The following is a 24,726-nucleotide window of genomic DNA, read 5'->3' on the forward strand; positions in this document are numbered from 1 at the left end:
TTCTGCTCATAACAGCGAGTGAGAAAGTAACATAAATCAGATGAGGCACTTTTTGTATTATGATTTCTTAATAATAGTACTTGTAATTAGCTCTTGGAAATACAGAAGTTTTAATGAACTACTTACACATAGAAAAGTTAGCACAGTTAATGAGTCAGAGAAGACTGTGGAGTTTGCAGGATTCTTTGTATGTTCGTGTGTGTGTGTGTGTGTGTGTGTGTGTGTGTGTGTGTGTGTGCGTGTGTGTGTGTGTGTGTGTGTGTGTGTGTGTGTACATGCCAGAGGGTGACCAGCCGACCTTTGGCGATCTAGCTGAGCATCCATTAACTTGATGGCACTCTTTCAGTGTGACCACTGCTTTAATTACACAAAGGCTAATTGCTGATGTCACACAGATACACACAACTTGACATACACACACATGCAAACCTGCACATAAAAACAGATAAAATGATCAGATGAACTACAGTTTTTATTACTTCTTTTACACTAATACTATAGTGTTAACTTAGTGAGATATCTGGCCTTCACATGTTGGCTCTTTATGGAGATAATAAAAAGTCTCAGTATTCTGATCATATCTTGGATTTATAGGGTTTCAAAGATGAGTGCTTACAAAGTGCCTTTATGAGATTTTTAATGCCTGATCTCTGACACCAGCTCACTTCACAGTCTTTCTTGAACTTCCCACATATAATAGTTACATCAATATTTACAACAAACGGTGGAGTTTAACCCAGGACAACGGGGTTTGTGTCCTATGTGAAACCAAAAGTACACAACTTTTTACGTAACTACCAGTGAATCACCTTTTTCACAAAACGTATGTTTTTTACCTAAGTTAAGTGGCTCACGTCACCCTACTTCACTTCTTGCATTTACATACATGTATTTACTGTTTAGACTAGGGATGCACGATATTATCGGCACGTTGCCAATATCGGCCGATTTTGGCTTGAAAATGAACTATCGGACATCGGCCAACACGCCAATACCCGCCGATATAATAAAGTGATTAAATAATGGGGTGCGCATCACCTCTCTGTTGCACCTTGTTTGTAGCTCATAGAATTGTGCAGTGTAGTCTGAGCCCACCTATTGATTGATGTTCTGATTAGGGACTGAAGCTGCTTATCTTTTTAGTACTTTTTGTGATTTTGTTTGCACAGTGCAGATTGAGTCGTCACATATTGGGCTCCTGTTTTAAGTTAAATTTGAATTTAAGCAGCAGTCTGTAAGGTACATGTAGTTTTATTCAATTTGGGTTCAATTTCTGTACAGTTGCACTTTTCACATGTTCCCAGTGAACACAGTTTATGTTTACTTATTATGGCAATTGGGAAATTGGCCAAATCTGCCCTGATTGTGGGTATTAGTTGTGCGGGAAAAAAATACCGGTATCGGTAATCAGCTAAATATCGTGCATCCCTAGTTTAAACTGTCTTTTATAACCTTACCAGGAAGGTTTTTGCCCTAAACATAGATCAGTGGTTTTGTAGGTTAAATTTATCGAAACTGCAACTTTTTTTTTTTACAACCTCAAACCGTATGTGAATGTATAATGACATGTACATGTGTGCTTTTTTCACAACACTCCTCTCTGTACTGCGAGCCACGAAACACATATGTGTCATAATTGGTTGTATGGACAATCGGTCTATTCCGTCGTTGAGGTTGCAGATCTTGTTGTAAGTGGATTAAGTTGTTTTTTATGTATTATGTAACAGTCACCATCCAACCTGACATCCCTCTATGAACTGCGTGTGGAACAAAAGTGTAGTTCTTCCATTATGTGGAAGAAAAAAAAACATTTCCAAGGTAACTGGATAAACAAGTTAGAATTGTTTAGAAACACACACACGGAGAAAAACTCCTCAAGGAGACCAACGTTGGAGGAACCCTGTGGAAAACATTTTGTTAAGTCCTTCACATAAAAACAATCCAACTATTTAAACAAATCAACTTAATTTAAAAAAGATAAGACTGATAAAAACTGACACAAGCTTCCTGGTTTCTTGCTAAAAAAAATGTGCTTGCAACTCTAACATTTAATCTCTAGTAATGTACTAAAGTGAATAGTTTTAACCATTTTAAATATAATATTTGTTAAGATTTTCTCTCACATTAATTAAATATAAAAAGTTTTGGTTTTGGTTTGCATGATCGCTGAATTTACAGGGATATTCCACTTTGCATGTTAGTTTGGCTCCAATCGGGACATTTCTGGTGAAGAAAAATAAAATAATTGAAAGAATAAATTATATATTTTTCTGATTTAATATATATATTACCACCCCAACTCAGAAAACATTAACTCACTCCCCCATTTCAAATCACAACTCAAAACACATCTGTTTAAAACTGCATGACAATTACCCTGTCCAATCTATTGTATTGTATTGTTCTTAATTATGTGTATTTTATTGTATTTTATTGCTGTTTCCTTGAGTGCCAAGAAAGGTGCCTTCAAAATAAAATGTATTATATATGTATATATATATATATATATATGCATATGACATTACATACATACATTACATTGACATTATTTTCTTTTTAGTTTAATTCATGTAGTAATAAGAAATAAGCACTATAGTTATGGATCAAAAACTTTGCAGGACAACTGTGTATTTATACAATCATCGATTAAGTCATATCAAATCAAAAATATAGCTTTGTATAAATGGCATTGTGTTAATACCCCATAAGCTGGTGTGACTGAACTTTTCTTAGTTGATGAGAATGAAATGATCGTAAGTGAAACCCTCTCCTCTCGCTCCGTTTTCCATCTCACAACATTTGTTCCTTTGCGTGTTTATATCCAGTGGCTCTTTGACAGCGAGAAAACAAATCATGTGTTCAGTAGTTACATTATTCAGACGGGAGTCAAGGTCAACCTGTTTACTGTACCAGAAAGCACTGCGGGCTGCTGCCGTGTGTGGGATTTATTACTGAAGGAGAAGATGGTAACACTAACCGCAGTGTGCTGCTATCATAGCCAAAACAAACAAACAGGCCCAAAACTACTTCAACTGAAAAAAGCCACAGTACTGAGGGAATTTGGGTTCTTCGAAAGCTGCTAAAGACCACTAAATTCTGCAGTTTTATTCCCCAAATGTTTGTTTTCGTTTCCCATAAAACATTTCACCGTCCTAAACAGAAATAGCCTGTATTATGACTAAAATGATTCCAGAGTATCTCTTCTAAACGTAAGAGGGATTAGTTTAATAATACACACTATTTCCATTTCAGTAACTTTAGCGAGGCTGATGATTAGCGCTGATCGTGACCTCAGTGATTTTAATGAGCTTCAATTGTGCACAACATTAAGCTAATAGGCTATAATTTGTAGCAATCAGCTCCCGTGGAAGAAAAAAAAAACTCATCATAAACACGGTCGGCCAATCGAGATCTAATCATGCACTCCACAATAATGTTTGCAGAAAGCAGATATCTTTAAAAAGATTAGGAATAAATCCACCCTGTTTAATGAGCTAATTGATTAGTCATCCATTTTTATGCCCTGCCACTTCCCAGGAGTCTTGTGTTTTTTGACGCTGCGTGGGAGGCAATGAGAAATTCAAGAAGAGGATCGGGAAGAATCAGTCAGTTAATTGAACGATGGGCTGCCGTGAAAACTTTTATTCTATTGCAGCTCGCAGTGCATCTCATAACCATAATGTTTTGTAACAAAATGTGAGTCTATATAGTAGAAGCTCAATATTGCGGTGGGAAAAAAAGGATGACAGCTCTAAACTTTGTCATTTTCAATATTTTATATTGCCCTGCAATGTCCCCGAGGGTCCTTGAAAGCTGCCCAAACCCCCTGAGAGGATTTATAAGGCACCTGGCCATCCATCAGGAAGAGAAAAAGGCTGTTTTCCCCTCCTGAATTCCTGAGAAAGTTGGCTGTGTGAAGATGCCAGCGTTTTTATCTGTCAGCAGCAGTGTGTTGATGTGTTTTGACAATGTTGTATGTGACTGATGGGGTCCTCTGCTGAATACATCCTGCTGTTGTGCTGCCCAAGTGATGGAGCTGAGAGTGACAACCTGGCAGATAGAACACGCAGTTTTTGACTGGTTATTTTTCTACCTGGGACACAATGATGTGTGTACTAATATCTACTCTCTCACTCTCCCTGTGTGTGTGTGTGTGTGTGTGTGTGTGTACCAGGCCCTTTCCGTCAGAGGACACAGCTCTGAATGAGGATGATGTGTACCGGAGTCTCGAAGAGCTGGCAGAGTAAGTATGCATTCTGCAACAAACATACAAACACACTTGGTTTTGTCACCTAGGATGACGTTTTATAAACTTAGATTAATTCCTGGAGACTTCCCCCAGCCAGAGTGTCGCTTTTGTCTCCCCCCTCTGGCAGTGAGAGTAATTACACAAACACTGTTTATGTGCTTATGGAGCGTGGTTGTACGTGATACGCATTCATTGCCTTCTTTTGTTTTACTGTAATCCTAACTCTGAGCAGCAATTTATTTTTTTATCTGGATCTTCCGTGACAGAAACCCTTCTTGGAAGCTTCTTAGGATTTTCTGTTAGAGCTTCCGCCATACTCCTAGCTGTCATATACTGACTATACTATGTACTGTGCCTGACATACCGTGCAACCAATCAGAGAGAGACATCACAAGCAGCTGCACAGTGCAGAACTGTTAATGAGGTTGTGTACTGCTCATCAAACAGTTGTTGTGGAGTTAATAAACTATTTGTTCTCAGTACAAAAAGCTGTATCCAATGCACCAGCACAGGAATGTCGCCACAGACATTGCAACTGCAACACAACAAGCTTTCCCTAGTGGAAATTGTGTTAATCATGTTGTTCTCATAATGTTCATTTATATGTTAAAGTCCTGCTTTCAAGATGTAACCATAAAAAACACATGCTATACCCCGACCTAACCTGTACTTAACCTAAACCTTACTTCATCCGAAACTCTAAAACTCTAAAAGTTTAAACCAAGTGGCAACCTCCAGAAAAGTGAAGCCAATGCAAAAGTGACTTTGACCCTGGTTTCTATCTAATAGCCAGCAGGGGGCGACTCCACTGATAGAAAAAATTAGTTTATTTGTAGAGACGTCTATGAGAAAATGACCCGACTTCTCACTTGATTTATTACCCCAGTAAACATTTTCCTAATGGGTTTATGGTCTCAAATGCAAGTTTCAAGTTTTCTTCAATACAACATGATGTTCATTTTGTAAATTATGGTCCTATTTAGTGTTAAAAAAAAAATACATTTAGCAGGATATGCTTCAGGTTGAAGCTAGCTTGTGAATGACAGGTTGTCACCACATCTTTCATTATTGTAACATTTCAATCACTTAAAAATGTCATAAAATGTTGGACTAAAAAACATAAGTAACATACGTTTTTGGCTGTTCATTTAAAATGAACGACTTCTCTTGCTATCGAACCTAGCTACCTAGCACTAACAATAGCTTATATATAGCATCATTCTGGCTCCCGATCAGTTCTGCACATGCACTGATTGCACAGTCATAAACCAAGATGGTGATGGATAACATTTCAAACTCGATGACTACATCTTTTATGTTCATACAGTCTGTGGTCTAAAAGTGAACATTGAATGGTTTACCTTGTGGAGTCCAACTTTCTTCAAATAGGATGGAAAATACTTTTTTGCTCTCACACAATGTGAGTAGTACAATTACAAAGACACACACACACACACACACACTGAGACAGATTTAGCCATAGTCACAAAACCTCCAGGTTTTTAAAACCTCAGAGTACTTTAAATTTTTTTTTTTTTATTGTCATCTGGATTCGGCGTTCCAGCAGACTAAAAAGTCTCTGTTTCCTGCTGTCAGTGCTTGTTGCATTTCTGTTCAGGAAATGCTTTTAAACTGGGTGAAAAAAAAAAATCAAAAGCACACCTGATTATGGTGCAAAGACTTTATGCATTGTTGACATTTTGAAACTAGTTTTGACTGTTTTTAACCTCAAAACAAACCCATGCTGCACACGCTGTCTGTATAAAAAGCATGTCTAGATACACAGCAGTTCATGTATATGCGACGTTTCAAAGTGAAGTATGATTGCCACTTCTTCCAATTTCCTCTAACTGCCTAATTACATAAGCGTGGAGCACCGTGTCACTCTGCCCGTTTCCATGGTGACAACATCCCTGCTCTGGCTGCCTCTCTGCCTGCCTCGTGGCTGGCTGCCTGGTGTACTATGTGCTGGGTTTGTGGGTGGGTTATGCTGGGTGTGAAAGAGTTGTAGGGTCTCTGAGTTGGCAGCGCTGACATCAGCCGCTCGACTTAGATTAATGGATAATAATTAGTTAACGGCTCTGAGACGGGTGTCATTCATCACAGGGAGATAGCAGGCACTGTAGGAAAGAATGCATGCTATAGATATATGCCCACTGAATACATGATGGGGGTAGTCTTTGGGGGATGAGGAATGTGCTCTTGCTAGAGGAGAGGAGTGCCAGCCAAGCAGGCTAATGCTGGATTAGAGTGCAGCTTAGCCAAACATGTAGCCCTGCAAGCCGGGAACATAGGCCCTTACCTTGAAAACTGAACTGAATCCTGCACAAAAAGTGATCCTCAAAGAGAGTAGAGGAAATACTACAAACATTTTGATTAATTTAACAAAAAAACAGGGATCAAAATGTGCTCATGGAAAGAACAGAACATACAGTACATGCTCCTGTCTTTCATCATGTACCCTGTAGGCTACTAGCAAAACATTAAAAGAGTTTTTCTTATCTAAAGAAAGAACTATCATGAAACACTCTGATGGGTCCCTAAATGCATCAGGAAATATCAAAGAGGCTACATTTAGCTTACTTTTTCCTTATTTTACTCTAAATCCATCATAAATATATGCCACCCACAAAGAATAAAGGTTAGTTAAAGGTACACTATGCAAGAATTGTCATTTACTGTTTGTAAACACAACATGATATTGGCCCCTCCTCCCAGGTTCAAAGAAAGTAAAAGCACACCCCAGATTCACTCGTTCTGGAACAAGCTTCGTCCATTTTTGCCTTTCTAAAATCTAGATTTTTGGCACTCTGTCCTCGTCCTATTTTTATAGCTTTATACACCCACAAATGCCCCGAACACACACAAATGAAAAGAAAAGAGAGGCTAAGTGCAGTGCAGATACAGATTTTCCATATGGTCATAAGTGATGATTTAGAGACATTATTAAAGAATAGAAAAAGATTGTATACCTTTTAAATGTGTTTATTATTGTACTCGAACGATTCGGTCACTTTAGTCAGTGTAGCCATAGCAACAGTGGTCCACCAGTAAAGAAAGTGAGTATAAAAAGTAAGCTTTTAAATCCTTTCTATACTGTATTCTTTCTATAGCTGGTGGATATGTTTTTAATTGGCCTCAAACCCACAAAATCTCCTCTTTCCATTAATGGGTTTGGCTGCTGTAACCATGGCAGCTTCACTGAGTTTGAAGCTTTTTTTCTGAAGTGGTCAGTGGTGTCGTAACACGGCGCTCTTTGCGTAACCTGTAGGTGCAGAGGGCTGGCTCTTATTGAATTAATGATCAGCACGGCTGCTCTTGACCTTTAACAAAGAACATGTATGCAGTTTCGTTTCATCAACCGACCGACACATAATTGATTCATCAGCAGGTCCTGCACCTAATGCAGTTGGACACACTTAGCACATAGGCCACACTAGCAATAACCCTGCTCTCAAAGACTTATTAATTAGCCTGAAATATTGATGCATGCATAATTTACATCGGGTGCATGACTATACTGCGAAAGTGAAAAAGAGGACAATGATAATCTTACCTCAGTAATGATAGTCATTTTTTATAGTACATATATTAGAGAGAGAAAATAATCCAACGAGAGGACATATGGTATCATAAAAACTACAGCATGTAAGGAATTAAACAGCATGTTGGTCACAAAAATGTTTAGTGTGAGAAAATAAAGGAGCATAGAAGAGCAATATAGCAAAGAATAAAAATCAATAAAACGGCATCATTAAGTTCAGTGATAAGATGACAAAGGATACTAAGTGCGATGGAAAGCAATCAATAAAAATTGATTTTGAGGTGAGATTTAAAAAGCGAGTTCATGCCACCAGACCAAACGTTAAATGGAAGACTGTTGGAGCAGCCGGGCAGCAAAAGATCGATTCATTTTAATCTGGAGCAGCCAAAAGACTCAAACTGTTGGACTTTAGATGTCTCTGAGGATAGCTGCAAGTTCACTACCCACTAATGTAAAGATGTTATACTGTATTTAACCCCTTGTCATTCCACCTTCTCTTCTTTTTTAGAGGTGTAGGCTCAGATGATGCTCACAGGTAGATAAAAGATCAACAGTACATGTACATGTACATAATGTATATACATATTTATCATATAAATATCTGAATATATATTTACATTTCTGATCTTCTGACTCCTCTTGTGTAGTGATATGAGTAGAGAATTTGATATTTTAAAAAATATATATATTTTATCAGCTAGCTCTCAATTTGAAAATGTTGTATTTGAATGTACTTCTATATTTTTTCCTAAATATTTTATCTGCTTGTTTTTGGTCTTATTTTTTTTTTTATATTTAAGACTAAACTGCATGGAATTAGCATGAAGTGACTCTCCTCTTTACACATTTGAAGCACATGTGTAAAGAGGAGACTCGTGGGTACACAGTGAAACAAAAAAGTTGCTAGAACGTCACCGTAAATGAATACAGTAAGTGGATTTTCTACTGTAAATTTGAATGTAAATATCAGTAAAGTAGTCCCGTTATTTTTAGGGTAACTGTGTCCTTGTGACATTATGGTATTTCTACTTTAACTTTACATGAAAAAACTGTGTGTTTTCTACAGTTTAAAAGTTTTGTACTATTCCTTGATTTACAGTAATTCATCTTTAATATTATGCCATTTTTCTGATTTAATTTGACAGTATTTTACTGTAATTTCTACAAACATTTTTTACAGAGTACCTATAGAACCCATTTTATTTCAGATATCTTGAGGTAAGAGTTCAAGGGACCCCCTTGCGAAAAGGCCATGTCAGTTTTTCCTTGCTAAAATTTACTAGCTGAGTTTGGAGTGTCATGACAGTGGATTCTTTGGGTCTTTGAGTCTCATATGATACCAGTATTGTCTCTGTAGTTTAGAGCCTCTGAAAGACGGAAGTCGCCCAGGCAAGCTGGTGGGTCATCAGTACTTTAACCCATTTAAGGCGGGAAAGCATTACCGCATTTCTACCACTATAACCGAGGGCGCTGTTGCGTTATTCTACCATTAAAGCCGGGAAAGCGGATACGTCGTTTTGTAGTATTTGTAGTTTTTTCCACCTATTTACATTTACTTTACTTTTTATTGCATAGTTATATCCTGTCTGGTATTTGTTGTGTTGTGTGTGTATGAAATGCATCAGAACACATGTGGGAGTGTCGCAATGCAACACGTTGATTTTTCAAAAACTTTATTGAAGGTTTGGACAAATAAACTCAACTTCTCATGAAAGCCACAGGTCTCAAATACTTTTTGAATTCAATTTCTATCTGCTACAGAGGCTGAAAAATCTGTTATTTAGTAGGTGTTGACACTTCTGTTGAATTTCCAGAAAAACTTCAGGTTTTAGGGGGTTATTTTAAAATCGCCCAGAGGTTTTACAGGCATTTTTTTCCAGGCGTTTTAAGCCTAAATGGGTTAAAGATATAACCCATTTAAAAGATACTTAAGTATATGCAGGAATGTTTGTGGTTGACCGTGTATCACTTTCGAGGTTGAGTAGAGGTCACTTACCATGCTTGGTGATTTCCATATTTACAATATCATGTCAGGAGGACTCATGTCAGGGGAGGGGGATAGAAGCTTTATGCTGTCAGTATGAGTTCACCTGAAATCGACAGCTGTAAATGAATGGCATTGGGAGTCCATGATAGGTGCAGCTATATGTGTTTGTGAAGGATGCTCCAAGTGTCTGAGTCAGGTAGAGGCCAGACACTACCTAATTGAGGTCTCCTGGGTTAATGTGGTAAACCTGATCCGTACTTCCTCCCTCTGGCTTTGTGATGTCAACTCTTCATGTCGCTTAACTCCGAGTATTCCCTGTCTGGAATGACTCCATCCTGGAGTTGACAAAGCATGAAATGGGGGTGGATCGGGCACAGTCGCCAAGGGACTTTTTCAAAAGGCACACATAGATTTCCATTCCGAAGCAAACCGTGTCACAAGCTCTCTGTGTCATTCTTTTGCAGTTTATTTTGCTCCATTAATCCCTCGGGCAGGTTGGCATAAAAAGTCAATAGCTTGAAAATGGATGGAATTATTTACTGCAAGGTATGAAGTCACACATATATTTTTTTTATTCAACTTTATATCATGACCACAAAGTAGTTTCTAACTAGATAACATATTGATTACTTTTTTTCCTGTGTGGTGTAGATAACTAGGAATACTAAAAACCAAGCAAAAGTGATCTAATACACTTTTTTTAATTTTCAGGATAATATTAGGACTAAAATAATTAATAACGCTTGCAGTAAAGTAAAGACAAATAATAAACTTATTTGACAAAATACATTTTACAGCACCTGAACACATGCAACCCTGATTCCAAAAAAGTTCGGACACTGAGAAAAATATAAACAAAAACAAATGCGATGATTTAGAAATCCCTTTTAGACTTATATTCGGTTGAATATATAGTTGTTGGGTTTTTTAAATATAAATTTACACCTTAAGGATGCAGACAAACATACTCTGTAAAGTGAGAAAAGTTTAAACAGATCTAAATTCACATTTGAAAAACTTGATTTAATTTCTCATAGTGGATATTTAATTATTCAGCTTCACTGATTATGGGGCTATATGGGTAACGAATGCATCAGTTGGCTTCTCTGTAGTTGTATATGCAACCTCCAGGGACTTTAGATCTTTGCTGATGTTATTTGTTTGCTTTCTAGTCTTTAGTTCCAGCTGTACAGATGCAGTGTGGCAGCAGCCCCGTGCTGTTCAGGCCCGATGCCCGAGGTCCCCACAGTGCACCGAAAGCTCTAAGAAAAAAACAAAAAACGGCCTGTATTAAAAAACATAATGTTATTTTAATAGAAACCTGTGAGGCAGCCAAGCCTTCAGGGACCTATGCACAGTAGCTCTGATATGATGAGTCATGCTCCGTCCCTTCGCTCCACTGATGTAACTCCATGCCACTGAGGCTACGAGCGGAGGCGAGCGGGCCGATTGCGTGCAAACACTGGACACCCTCTGGCTTGTCACTGTGAAATCAGACAGAAAATCAGACCTAATTCATGATTCTGCAGGACTCTCTGTCTCACTGATGCATTGTGATGCACAAGCACACACACACGGAAAGTGCATCTGAATGATTTATTAATGTCCACAGAAGTCACAGAGACAAAGGGATGTAAATAGTGAAGTTGTGGTGCGACAGATTTATGCTGACAAGAATTACATCCCTCTGTTTTCTCCCTCTTGGTCTTTCTAAGAATGCACACACACACACAGGCGCGCGCTTGTATTACTTATGTGAGCCTTGACACCCTGCAACATTAACCTTTACCATCAATACTGCATGTCTAAACCCCCACCATTACCTAACATCAATCCTGATCTGATGCCAACCTTGAGCTAAGAATCTAAAGAAGCAAAAGACTTTTGTCCTCATGTAATTGTCCATTTCTTTTTAACCTCTTGTGTGTGTGTGTGTGTGTGTGTGTGTGTGTGTGTGTGTGTGTGTGTGTGTGTGTGTGTGTGTGTGTGTGTGAAGGCTATCTGTAATACAAAATATAATACAATAAGCACATTCTTTTTACTCTCAGATTGATCCAAGCAGCAACTTCAATCTTGGTTGAATAAAAAAATGTCTTGTTAACGGTTCTGTTGGAATAAAAGACATTCCAATGAGTCAGCAATTTATTGTGAATAATGGTTGCCCCTTTACTTACCAAACAAGAGCAAGATTTTCCTGATAACTTGCCGGTTCCTGTTTATGCGTTGATTACAGAAAAGCAAAATGTCGACCAAGATGGCGATGGCCAAAATCAACCTCAAAGCTTCAAAACCAAAGTCCACAAATAGTGTGACTGTTACTGGGTCAGTTATTATTACACAGTCGGCTTACTGACCTAACTACTGTAGCCGTAAGACCAAATTCTAACCCTCAAACATCTCATTAAAGAATGTCTTCAAGTTACAAAGAATGACTTCACTATCAAAAATGTCATCATTGTCAAGGTTTAAATCTCAAAGTGGTCCTCCTCCTCACAAAGACAAGAAAAAAACCATGTTGAGCCATTTTTATTAAACAAGCATGTCATTTTTTCATTTGGTGCAGTCTTCCTAGTAAAATATGCAGCTTATTGGGCTATTATAGTTATTTGACTTTAGGTTCAATGCATATTGACAGTGAAAACAGCCATTCAGTTAAGAAGCTCATTAATGACAAATCCAATTAGAAAGCTGAAGCAGTGTGGAAACAATCAGGAAAAGTGAGTCAGCATGCACAGTCATTGGAATACTGATTGTTCTGGCTAATATTTTTGGGAAAAAATCTATGTAGACAATGCAGCAAATTGCCAGAAACGACATCCTGTTGTCTATTATAAAATGCATATTGGGGATAAATACATATAAGCAAACCTCTCATCAGAGAGACTTGGGGATTAGGAAAAATGGACAATCAAACTAAAGGCAAATGCAAAAAGAGGAGATTAAAATCAGTTTCACCGTCAATAAGAAGCCTTTCTCCAAACCTCAGGAGCTTTTAGCTACGTCAGTGTAATGTAGCGGTCAGTCAGTAATCATTGATGAAAAGTATTACAAATGTCTTGGATTGACTGATGGGACCAAAGGACTATTGGACAATGACAAAATAACCAACAGGGGAAAAGGACGGGGCTTAAATGTCATCACAAATCAGTAGAATGTTTCCCTTTTGCAAGTTCAGAATCAATACATAAAGATGACGGACACCAGCATGATATTTTCTATTCAGGTTTTCAATTTCAGTTCTTATTCTTTATATTTTTAGAGTCTCATAGTATGAACTACTTAAAAGTCTCCTCCATGTTCTCCCTGGAGATCCCGCTCCTCTTAGATCTCTCCATAGGTCACGTTCTTATCACCGCACTAGACCTCCTTCGTATAACACTGCCTCTGAGGGATTAGAGCAAAATTAAGTACATCTTCTTTCCGAAAACGTCCCCAACACGTGCAACACATCAGTCCCTGTGGAGCGAGTTGTAGTCTCTGAGTTCAGAGAGGAGACAGTGTGGGGACAGCGTACAGCCTGCTCCGTATTCAACATGTGCCACTTTAACTTAATGAAGAAAGAAGAAGCACGACGTAGAGTGAACCACGCCACCTCAATTAAAACTTCAAACCACCCTCGCACGAGCATGACGACAAAGTTGAATATTTGATTGAGGGCAGTTCTATTTTCTCTCATTTTATCTGTTCCCACAGACAGTGAAATGAGGAATACTTAAGCAATGAAAACAGATGCGGAAGGTTGTGTGTAGCAATGTCACAGTGGAGGAGTTTTGTTTTTTTAAACCTGTGTCCCCCGTAAATCTTATTTTAGAATATTCATGATTTAATAACGTATGTAAAATCCCTACAAAATATCCCATATCCTAGATGTTAAAGTGAAAATAGATTTCCTGCTCTGGTTTGGTTTGGTGCTAGGACAGCCAGGTTATGGCCCCCATTAGGCAAACAAGGGTGTGGTGTCTACCTCGAGAATATTTAAACAGGTTGAGAAATCTTTTCGCCCCCTCTCAGGCCAGGTCAGAGCAGAGAACAGCGTCCCCGGAGCCAGCAGGCATTATAATGTCACTCTCAAGGACGTTTAAACACAAGCAGAAACCCTGGTCCTCCTTTCCTGAGCATGTGGAGGCAGAAATTGGAAACCTGTTTTCTGTTTATTTCCCTCAATTACAAAAAAGGTGGATATGACTGGATAGGTGCATGATGGTGTTCTGAAAACAGCAGGAAGTTGATTTGGCCCACTAATCAAAACAACCGACATGGAAGCAATTAAGGTACCTAATGCTCTTCAACGAAAACAAACTAAGCTGCAGTAAAGCGCAACCCTGTGGCAAATTGAGGCCATAAGATTCTGTGACAAAGTGCAGCCACATCTAAAAGTTGGGGATAGTTTTGGCATTGCATATGATACTCACAGACAATCAGTAAATGGAGTTTTCAGACTCCTGTGACATGTTAATCCATGTTGCAAAGAATTTCTTCGGACACATGAACACCTACTTGCCACAGAAAAATGTAATAATTGCGGCGAGACAAGCTTGTTGGTGTTTTCGTAGTTACGTAGTTTTGCGCGCACTCCTTATCTGAGCCATACCTCAGTCAAATCAGAACGCACAGATTTGCCAAACTTAGATTTAGTGTGACTCACAATGAGTATATGATTATCTTCATGCTTATGACCATCACAAACAGATGTCCATGATTCTGTTAATATTATAAATAGGGCTGGGACTTTAACGCGTTAATTGAGATTAATTAATTACACAAAAATGAATGCGTTAAAAAAAATTGACGCATTTTAATCGCACTTATTTTTGCACCGCGGAACGTTTCTCACTGGATGAGTTTCAGGTGGACCGATTATACTGGAGCACCAACTAGCGTTCATGAATTCAGACAACAACAAACCACAGTGAACATGAAGGAAGAAGCTGATGAGACCTTTGGTTGGCCCCGTGGATGATGGGACATTTTGTTACAAAAAACCAACGGATGGAAGCGTCGATAAGAGCATGGTTGTGTTGCTATGCAACAAGGAATTTGCATATCACCGCAGCACATCGAGCCTCAAGTATCACCTCAATGCAAAACATATAGCAGCTAGCTATAAGATCTACCTACATATAGGCTACCTACATATAGGCTACCTGAATTTCTGAAATGTACTCAGCTATTGCTACACTTAATGGCAAAAATTTTAATGGTCTGTTGGACTTGAACAAAAATAAACAATATTTTTGTTGCTTAAGCTTATGTATTCAGTCATTATTCAATGGTATACTAAAAATCCATGTGAAAAAAATTACTTCTCACTGTTCTCAGGTCAAATATTTATATGCGATTAAAATGCGATTAATTTACGATTAATTAATTACTTACTTAAAATTAATTAGATACATTTTTTTAATCGAGTCCCGACCCTCATTATAACCCTAGAACCTGCCTTAGAATTGTGTTTTTTTACATAATCAAAAAAAAATCCAGTCCCATTTGTCTGTGCCCCCATTGGTTTGCGAACAGGAACTGCTAATAGCTAATTCGATATCCTTTTAATGGTGCCATTTGCCAAAATGTAAACAATGCCAACATGAGCATTATACTGCCTCTCCCTCAATACAACTGAGGTAAAACAGAATTTTGTTTAAACAAGCAACACTTAGGCCACTGGTCCTCCATTATTGAGCAGGCAGCTCTTATTACCTTTATTTATTTACAGCATTTAATCATTTATTTCCTTTTCTGCGACCTAAAGCTCCCTGGTTATTAACTACATCGATATGGGCCCATTGCCAAAACGTATTCCTGCTGAGGCTTCTCCACTGCCTCAATAAGTTTCCCAAACAATAATTGCTTTTACAGGACAAAGGGAGATGCAGTGTGGGCTCCCAGAGCATGAGGGTCTTTCCCACAAGACACTCCTCTCCACAGTAACTGTCTGTGCTCTGCTGGCTGCTTGCCTAATTAAAGGTCAGTTAGCTAGCTGGGTGCCAAAGCAGCATAAACACATTAAAGGGAAATGCCACTCAATAATGTAACTCAGTGGAGGTTGGTGAACATCGGGTGCTCTGTCCCTTTGCCTGGGTACATCCAATATCACTCTTTAGGCAGAGATAACGACTGCTCTGAGCCTGGGAATAGTTTAAAGTGAACATATGAGCCTTTTTGGCACACTTAACGGATCCATCCTTTGAGTTTCAGGACAGTTGTTCATCTAATTCTACCTATACATCAGAAGACTTTTAAAAGATTTGGAAAAGACTCCCGGAAAACTACCAGCTCACATCTAAAGACAAGTGTTTAGAGTTTTTAGTCCCAGCCTAGTCTCACACTGGGATGTTAACTGTTCTCTTTACTGAGAAACAGCGCCCCCAAAAATCCTGCTTGTGGCCATAAATATATGACATCACTATATTTTTATTTAGGACTGAGCTTACTTGCATTATTGTGATGTTACTTTTTTCCTGTGGAAGTGGTTTTACTGGTCGATCTGGAACCGGGGACCTTTCCCCCGCTCATCTATTGGTTGGTGATTGTGTTACATCACAGCGACTTGCAATCATATCAAACACGTCAATCATATCAAACGTGTTTGATATGATCTCAAACCCAAAACTAGGAAAAGACTGATATGAAACAGAGCAGATTACTACCTTTAAACTGAACGATGGAGATGTTGGGAGCGCCGTGACCTCAGTAAAACTCCTAGATTTACTAAAGGCTTTCAGTTATTATTCTGCGACTGGGAAAATCTTTTTGGTGTCAGCCCAGCATAACTTGTGCATGTGTGTTTTTTTCCCCAGTGAGCATGACTTGGGTGAGGATGACATCTACGACTGTGTGCCGTGTGAGGACGATGGGGACGACATCTATGAGGACATCATTAAGGTGGAAGTACGACAACCCATGGTGAGAACACCGTGTCACAATCTCACCTCTTTTATCAGTATTGATGTTTTTCACAATCAATTATTGATCGTCTCAGGTGTTGGTCACATGGATAATCTAAAGCTGGGGTTTTCTCAGTCAACTAAGACTTTGCCTGTTGACCTGTTGTCCCTGAGACAGCACTTATTACCAGGAAGGATGCAGAGAACAAAATGTTCTGAGAAGAGGAAGCACACATTTCCTCCTGTTTACCGTACATGACATCATCTCTGAACACTTGCATTTCTTGCATAACTGGTGATAACTTTGACTTCTGACTTGCACTGCTTTGCCTTTCCCATGCTGCAGATCAGATACATGCAGGTGAGTGCCGCTGTGCTTGTGACTCACCCCACGCTGCTAGCTTACTCCCTCTACCACTTCATTTCAAACAAATCCCAAGAGAATGACCTGCCAGTTAGATTATTGACCCGTGCCTAGGGGTAAAAAAAAAAAAAAAAAAAGACCCCATCTGGTTTGAAGTCTGACTCAGGGCCCATTGGAGACCGTTGTGACTTCATCTCTGTGACTGCAGTGTTAACTGACGTCAGCGAGGACCACCAGCTGCCACACCGAACCTCAAAGCAAGGCACAAATAAACATTATCCTGCTGGCTTTAAACCCGCTTCTCATTGGTTGATTACATGCTGGATTGAGAGCAGGACTTTCAACATTGTTAGACCCAGTTTTTGTATTATCTACACTGGTTATCAACTCAGAAACGGTTCCAGATGGCTTAGTTAGTTATTCCACAGTCAGACTGCTCACATCACTCCCACAACATAGAAAATCTGTATAAAAATGAAGCATCTGTCTTGTTTTTTTATGGTCATTTAGGTGAGTCACATACAATAGGCATTATAGCATATTGTCCTTTCAAAGAAAACACATGTATATGTATATGTTCTCATGTACTTACTCAGGCTGCAGGTCTCTTGGGGTTTGCTTTATGTAGATAAGTTTGTATTTTTTCCCCATCCTCCACCGCCCCCTCACAATGTGCCTGCTCGCATGGATAAGACTTAAAACCCTTTGTTCATCTACATATACATATGCCTTCAGCCAACCAGCCCACACAAACAGTGACACACAAAAGCCCCACGCCTCCCCTCCTTCCCCAGAGTCTGTCTCTTTACTACATGCCAGCAAACTTCAGGCACATATGTTTGCAGAGAACCATATTTGAACATAAACTGTATCATTTTAGATTTTTTATTTTGTTCCAACAGCGATTGCTTTCCATTTATTTGTAGACGAAGTATGAAAATCAATTAGCAAATCTAATCAATGTCATGCCCAGGAGTCCTCGGTAAGCAGTATTGATATGATATAGATTATGCTGGTGAAATAAAGTAGAACAGACTCTTGAAACCAGTTTGAGTCGTGTAATCCATCACGCTCAACATCAAGTCTGCATCCATTTTTGTCAATGTTGCATTATGGTTGCATGGTAGATTGATTGGAAAAGTCTGCACTGCATTATCTCATACAGCAAATGCAATTTGATGGATTACACAAGCCATTTTCAAAGTGTGCTATTGGATTCCATAGTGTTTGGAAAAGAATAGAAACCAATCGCTGTCTGGACCTGAAGAACATACGTTAATATTTCTAAAACACAGTAAAAAAAGTGTTTTGAGGCAAAAATCCCAAAAAAGTTTTGCCATCACCACTAAACAAACAGGAAATACAATCCTGATAGCCATGCTGAAACAGTGAACAGCACAGAAATAACAAGGGAGGAAAAAAACCTGAACCCTATTCACACGGGACTGCTATTACCACGGGACCTCATGTGATTTAGAAATTACCCTCCCATGTCTGTGTTTTGTGTATTCGCAGGGGGATAAGCAAAGCCTGTGTTGTGCTTGAAATGAATGACATTATCCCCAGGATATGATGTATTATTAGGCTGCCACATAATAACTGTTCAGCCTGTTTAAAAACAGGAAAAATGTTCCAAGGCATCCATGTCATTATCTTTCGAGATTTCCCTGTTATGATGGATTTGAGTTTGCAATTTCTCTGAATGGGTCCCTGTGTTGCAAGAGGAGAGTCCTGAATTTGCACCAAAATGTTCTCAAAAGTTAAATTCATAAATGCGAACACGGCCTTCATAACTATCACCCAGCAAAGAGGCAGAAAATCTGCACAGACATAAAAACCTTGCCAAAAAAATACGGCACCAAAATTATAGGACTAATATTATCACAAAACATCTCTATGACTATTTTTTTCGGAATTTCAAATTTTGGACATTTCAAAATATGGTGTTTTTTTGTTATTTCTGGAAAAGCCACCCTACTGCATGCATCAACTGACTACAATAAGACCATTTTGAGAGTGTATGTAAAATGTAAAAATGTTATGATTTTTTCAGGAAAAAGTTTGACATCTCTTGGTAAATTATGGTAAATACTGTGTACTTGACAAATTACAGACACATTCTTGCCAATTAAGGTTAAAGACAAACTCCTCCATTGTTAAAAAGTCTAAACGTCCCCAGGTAATACTAGTCCCGTGAGAAAAGGGCTCTGGACTGTGTTCTAAATAAAAACATAATCAATAATCTCATCAATAATGCCAAATTATGCAGTTTTATTGTCCTGATTTATATTTCCTTTCCTCACCTTAGAAAATGGGCATGACAGAAGATGACAAGAGAAACTGCTGTTTAGTGGAGATCCAGGAGACTGAAGCAAAGTACTACAAGACTTTAGAGGACATTGAGAAGGTGAGTGTCACAATATGCTCGTGTGCTCTACGTGCGCATACGTTTGAGCGGGTTGATAAATGTGCATTTTTGTCCCGTTGTGTTAGAGTTTCCTTTTGTCACCTCTTCTTTGTTGGTGTCTCAGGCCTGTGGGCCGGGTCACAGCATGGAAATGTCAACTATTGGCAGATTCGTTGGAGAGCACAAATGTCACAGGAGCTGATCGATAGGGTTTATTATTGGCTCAGCCCCCATGGGAGACACTGATCCCTGGGGCTTTAAGTATAGACACGCACATTACAGGCAAGAGGGCACAAACATGAATACACATACACACACACACACACTCTTGTACTTCTATCTTTGTGAGGGCCCTCATTGGAACAGTGAATTCCCTTGCAAGGTTATAATAGTTTTGAATTTTTCATTAGTTTTAGTTTTAATTTTTGTTTTCAAATTCAGTTAGTTTTAATTAATTTTTAGATTGAGTTTGCTAGTTTTAGTTTTTAAATGCTTTAGTTTTAGTTTAGTTTTTATTAGTTGTATTGTTCGTTTTAGTTTTTTGTAATGGCATATTTGTTGGGTGGGAGATTAAAAGAGGTCACAGTAAATTTTGCCTTTATTTCCTTTGTCTTATCCATCTTCATTATGTATGAAAAAAATTTAAAAAGACAAAAATGAAGGACATTTTCACTATAATTTTAGTTCGTTTTGTAACCACACAATACAGTTTTACTTAATTATCATTATCATGTAACCTTTAACCCTTAAAACAAAGTCTGAAATCTCAAAAAAACCTTTAAAGAAGTGAGGACCGGCCGAAATGTCCTCACTTTGCAAAAATGTCCTCACTCTGTTGGTTAAAAACATGTTCCGGTCCTCACTATGTAGGAAGTACAAGAACACACACACACACACACACACACACACACACACACACACACACACACACACAGTGTTGTGAAAATCTCTTGTGTTGCTGCTGCATAAAAAAGCTGCCAAACTCAATGTGCATCCCAACAAATTCTGTGTACTTAAAGACCATAAACTCTCTCTCACACACACACACACACACACACACACACACACTCTGCGTGCTAATGAACCATTGTTGAGATCAGGGCTGCTAACACATCACTTTCCGCGTTGACAGATTTCATTCGCGATTTGATGGAGCTCCACAAATCATTCGCTCCACTAATTTCATTAAACTAAATGTGTATCCTGTGTTTTCCCACGTCGGACCAACACAAGACTAAATGAGAATAAATAACCCTCTTATGATCAGAGGACTCGTTAAGCTTAATTGAGTTGGGGTTAATAAAGCCTCATTTCTGCGTTGCTTCTTAGTTGATCTATTTGTTATTATTATTATGATGGAATGTGACAACCATAAAACAACTTTGGTGAAACAATAGGCAGGTTTTTCTTCTGCGAGTGCAGCATAGAGAAGAGCTGTATACTTTGTATTGAGGACAGTGTCTTAGCCTGGAATCAAATCACTTCATGCACCCTGAACAACAATATGGTAGCTCCATCTTTTACAGTGTAGTCTAGTATTGATTTTCTTTGCTGCTGCAGTTAACTTTAACTCGAACTGTCCTTCAAATAAATCTTTACAGATCTGCTAAAAGCTTGGCCAGAGACGCATTCCAGTTTATTGATACATTTTTGACAGGAAAAAAAGTTCAATATGTGTCTTTTTTTGACATTTGTCTCTTTTTTTTACTTCAGAATTACATGATCCCGCTAAAGCAAGTGATGAGTCCACAGGACATGGAGGCTATCTTTGTCAATCTTGAGGTAAGTATAACCACTCAAGCACAAAAAATGGTGTCTATACAGCACGCCTGGATGTGTAGCACACCAAGTGAATAATTCAATATGTGTATGGATGGCTGAATGAATGACAGGCTGTGTTGTATATGTATATTAGGGGTGTGAGGGCATGCAAGATTCACGCTCCGATATGCACTGATGTTTCCATGTCACGCTTCAATGTTTTCATCACAGTGGGGGAAAACAAAATGTTTAATTTCTTTTCACTCTTTTTTTAAAAAACACTTAGCAGTGTGCTCATGGGCTTTACAAGACAATAAAAAGCAACATTTCAGTATTGCATCTCATCACTAATCTATCAGTCTCTGAACCCGCCGGCTATATGAGGCAACAGCTAATATTTCGTGGGTGAACAGCTATCCGGGCCATGACTTCCTCTTCCATGCACCAGTCATCGTTTACAGTCTGATCAGTAACTTCATCAATACTTTCTGTATGTGTTTTAAGTTCAGACAGCATTTTGGACAATCTTTATAAACAGATACCTGCATATTGGAGATAAATTACAATAAAAAGCTATTAAAAAGCTAAATCTTTGTCAGGTGATAGCTGATAGGGTCTGAGATTGCATTTCTACCTTTTCTGTCTACCAACATGAACTGTTTACAGGTGCATCTCAATAAATTAGAATATCATCGAAAGTTTATTTATGTCGGTAATTCAATTCAAAAAGTGGAAATAACACATTATATAGATCCATTACACACAGAATGAAGCCATTCCATGGCTTAATTTATTTAATTTCTTCTAATTATTATGATTATGGCCTACATTTAATAAAGACCTAAAATTATTGTCTGCTAAAAATGTAATATTACAAAAGATAAATTTTAAAAAGTATGTTTAATATGGAAATGTTGGCCTCTGAAAAGTATGTCCATCTATATGACTCAACACTTGGTTTGGGCTGTTTGACTTGAACTACTGGAAATGGACTTTTCTATCATTTTATAATTTATTGAGATGCACCTGTACCTGCAGTCAACACAGTCAATACTGCTCAGACTACAAATGAACACCAGAACACTTCCGATTCCAAAATCATGCCCTGTTGGGTAAATATTCTGCATTCATACACAGATATCTGTTTATAGACACTAGTAAACACCTAAAATACCATAGCAAGAACTCTGAACATATGCTTGAATCCTGGGATTCTTGGATTATTGGGTGTTCTTTTTGGTGTTTTCAAATCAATTTTATTTATGTAGCCAACAATCACAAATCAGAGATTTGCCTCAAAGGGCTTTACAGGCTGTACAGGGTACAACACCCTCTGTCGGACAAAGAAAAACTCCTAAAAAAAACATTTTAACAGGAAAAAAAGGAGAAATCTCAGGGAGAACAACATAGGAGTTATGTCTGCAACAAGAAACTAAAACAAGCCTCCTTGTCCTTTAACTAGTGTAGATACTCCAACAGCAAGCTTCCATTTTATATTTATTTAGCATCTACAGTAATGGAAACAATTATTAGAGCACCCTTTTTGTTCAATTTCTTGTTCATTTGTATGCCTGATACAACTAAAGGTACATTTGTTTGATCAAAAATATTTGTTGTTTGAACAACAAAAATAGCTCATAAGAGTTTAATTTAAGAGCTGATATCTAGACATTTACCATGGTTGTCTTGATAATGATTTTGGTTATTATCAAGAAAACCATGGAAAATGTCTTGATATCAGCTCTTAAATTAAACTCTTATGAGCTATTTTTTAGCATTATTTTTGTTGTTATAATTATATTTATCTAAACAAATGTACCTTTAATTGTACCAGACATTAAAATGAACAAGAAACTGAAGAGAACAATGGTCTAATCATTTTTCCATGACTGTATATGCCAAGATATCAACTGTAATTAGACTAAAAAGACTAATCATTTGAACCATAGGGCATATCAAGCCAATATATGGGGAATGTGCTGTACTGAATGTGTCAGCATGCATCATTGCATACCTTACTTATTGTTTATTCTAGCAAATAGCTACATATGGCTGTATCCATCTATATTATATAACTCATATTTATTCTCATGTTCACTCAGGATGTTATCAAAGTCCACTTTGCCCTCCTGAGAGCCATCGACCTGAACATGGTCAGCGGAGGAAGCGGCCTGGGGAAGATCTTCCTCGACTTCAAGGAGAGGTCAGTAACCTGAAATGTCTTCTTTTTTGGGGGGCTCGTAGTGTCAAAATCCACTTGTAGTGGAGAGGAAGCTGCCGTCTTTCTTCCCTTTCAGGAAGATGCTTTGTGTTTAGTGTCCTCGGATCAGTCAGAGGATTGCTGGGATTAGGCTTCAAACACTAAATCAATTAAAACAAAACGTGTTAGAGGAAAAAGCTGAGAGAGCATCTAACCAATTATTGCCCATTCAACCAAAACGGTCAGAGTAAATCTGCTCAAGACTGCATTAGCTCATCACATTTATATTCCTGTACAGTGGTGTCTCCACTTACACTACTATATTATTATTTTTGTTATAGGGTGGGTTATTTGCACTTGTAGTTCATTGTCCCTGAAATGTAGCAGCCTGGATTTCAGTGTTTTAGTCAACTTGTAAAATGTGTAAAAATATGCAGTTAGAATTATTACTTTCACTTCAGTCAACCAAGTATTAAAATAAATAAAATAAAATAAAATAAAATAAAATAAAATAAAACAAAATAAAATAAAATAAAATAAAATAAAATAAAATAAAATAAAATAAAATAAAATAAAATAAAATAAAATAAAATAAAATAAAATAAAATGTATTTATAGAGCCCTTTAAGACAGCGTTAACTGATACAAAGTGCTGTACATGGCAGGACAGACCAACAATAAAAACAGAGAACAAGCAAAAACAACTAAAACGAGTCTCATGCTGGGTAAAAACCAGTAAATAAAAGTGGGTTTTAAAATTAATCTCAATTTTAAGATTAATCTTAATTTTAAAAAAACACAAAGAGCAAATAAAAACGAATAAAACAGAGCAAAGGCTCATGTTGAGTTAATAGCCAGTGAATAAAAATGGGTTTTAAGATTTATTTAGTGTTTGCAAAATCAGCTTTTATTTCCATCAAATCTAAACAAAAAATTGAAATAAGCCCCTGTTATTGGAAACAAGAAATATTGCTATACTGACATATTTTTTCACCTGTTTGAAGAAAGAACAATTAAAACAACTTCATAAAAAAGCAGATTTCTGCCATGTGGAGGCTAGAGAAAGCTGTGGTTTATCCGCGAACAGGATTTTCTCTCAGATGGATCTCCATCTTGCCCAGCTGCTGAGCAACTTGTGGATAATTTGCATCCCTGAGGGGAGCAGTGATTTGCCTCCCTGCTGTGCCGAGTGTGGCTGCTTCATAGGTAATGGTAATGATGCTGATGATAGGTTCTGGCCCCGGTCATGATTTCACACACAGCCACAGATATGCCACTCTCCCCGAATGATACACCCATTACTGTGAGAGTGAGTCACTCACTTCATTGC

General features: G+C 38.0%; 1 protein-coding gene across 2 annotated transcripts in view; it reads left to right on the forward strand.

The window, feature by feature from the left end:
* vav2 (vav 2 guanine nucleotide exchange factor) overlaps positions 1-24,726 on the forward strand; it is a 255,842-nt gene that overhangs the window by 193,609 nt on the left and 37,507 nt on the right. For both annotated transcript variants that reach the window (XM_059358371.1, XM_059358372.1), the window contains exons 4-8: positions 4,175-4,243; positions 16,578-16,683; positions 19,337-19,435; positions 21,149-21,217; positions 23,299-23,399. In XM_059358371.1, coding sequence (XP_059214354.1) covers positions 4,175-4,243; positions 16,578-16,683; positions 19,337-19,435; positions 21,149-21,217; positions 23,299-23,399 — 444 coding nt within the window. The remainder of the gene's footprint in view (positions 1-4,174; positions 4,244-16,577; positions 16,684-19,336; positions 19,436-21,148; positions 21,218-23,298; positions 23,400-24,726) is intronic.

This window comes from Centropristis striata, chromosome 19, assembly GCF_030273125.1.
Source record: "Centropristis striata isolate RG_2023a ecotype Rhode Island chromosome 19, C.striata_1.0, whole genome shotgun sequence".
Lineage (NCBI taxonomy): Eukaryota > Metazoa > Chordata > Actinopteri > Perciformes > Serranidae > Centropristis > Centropristis striata.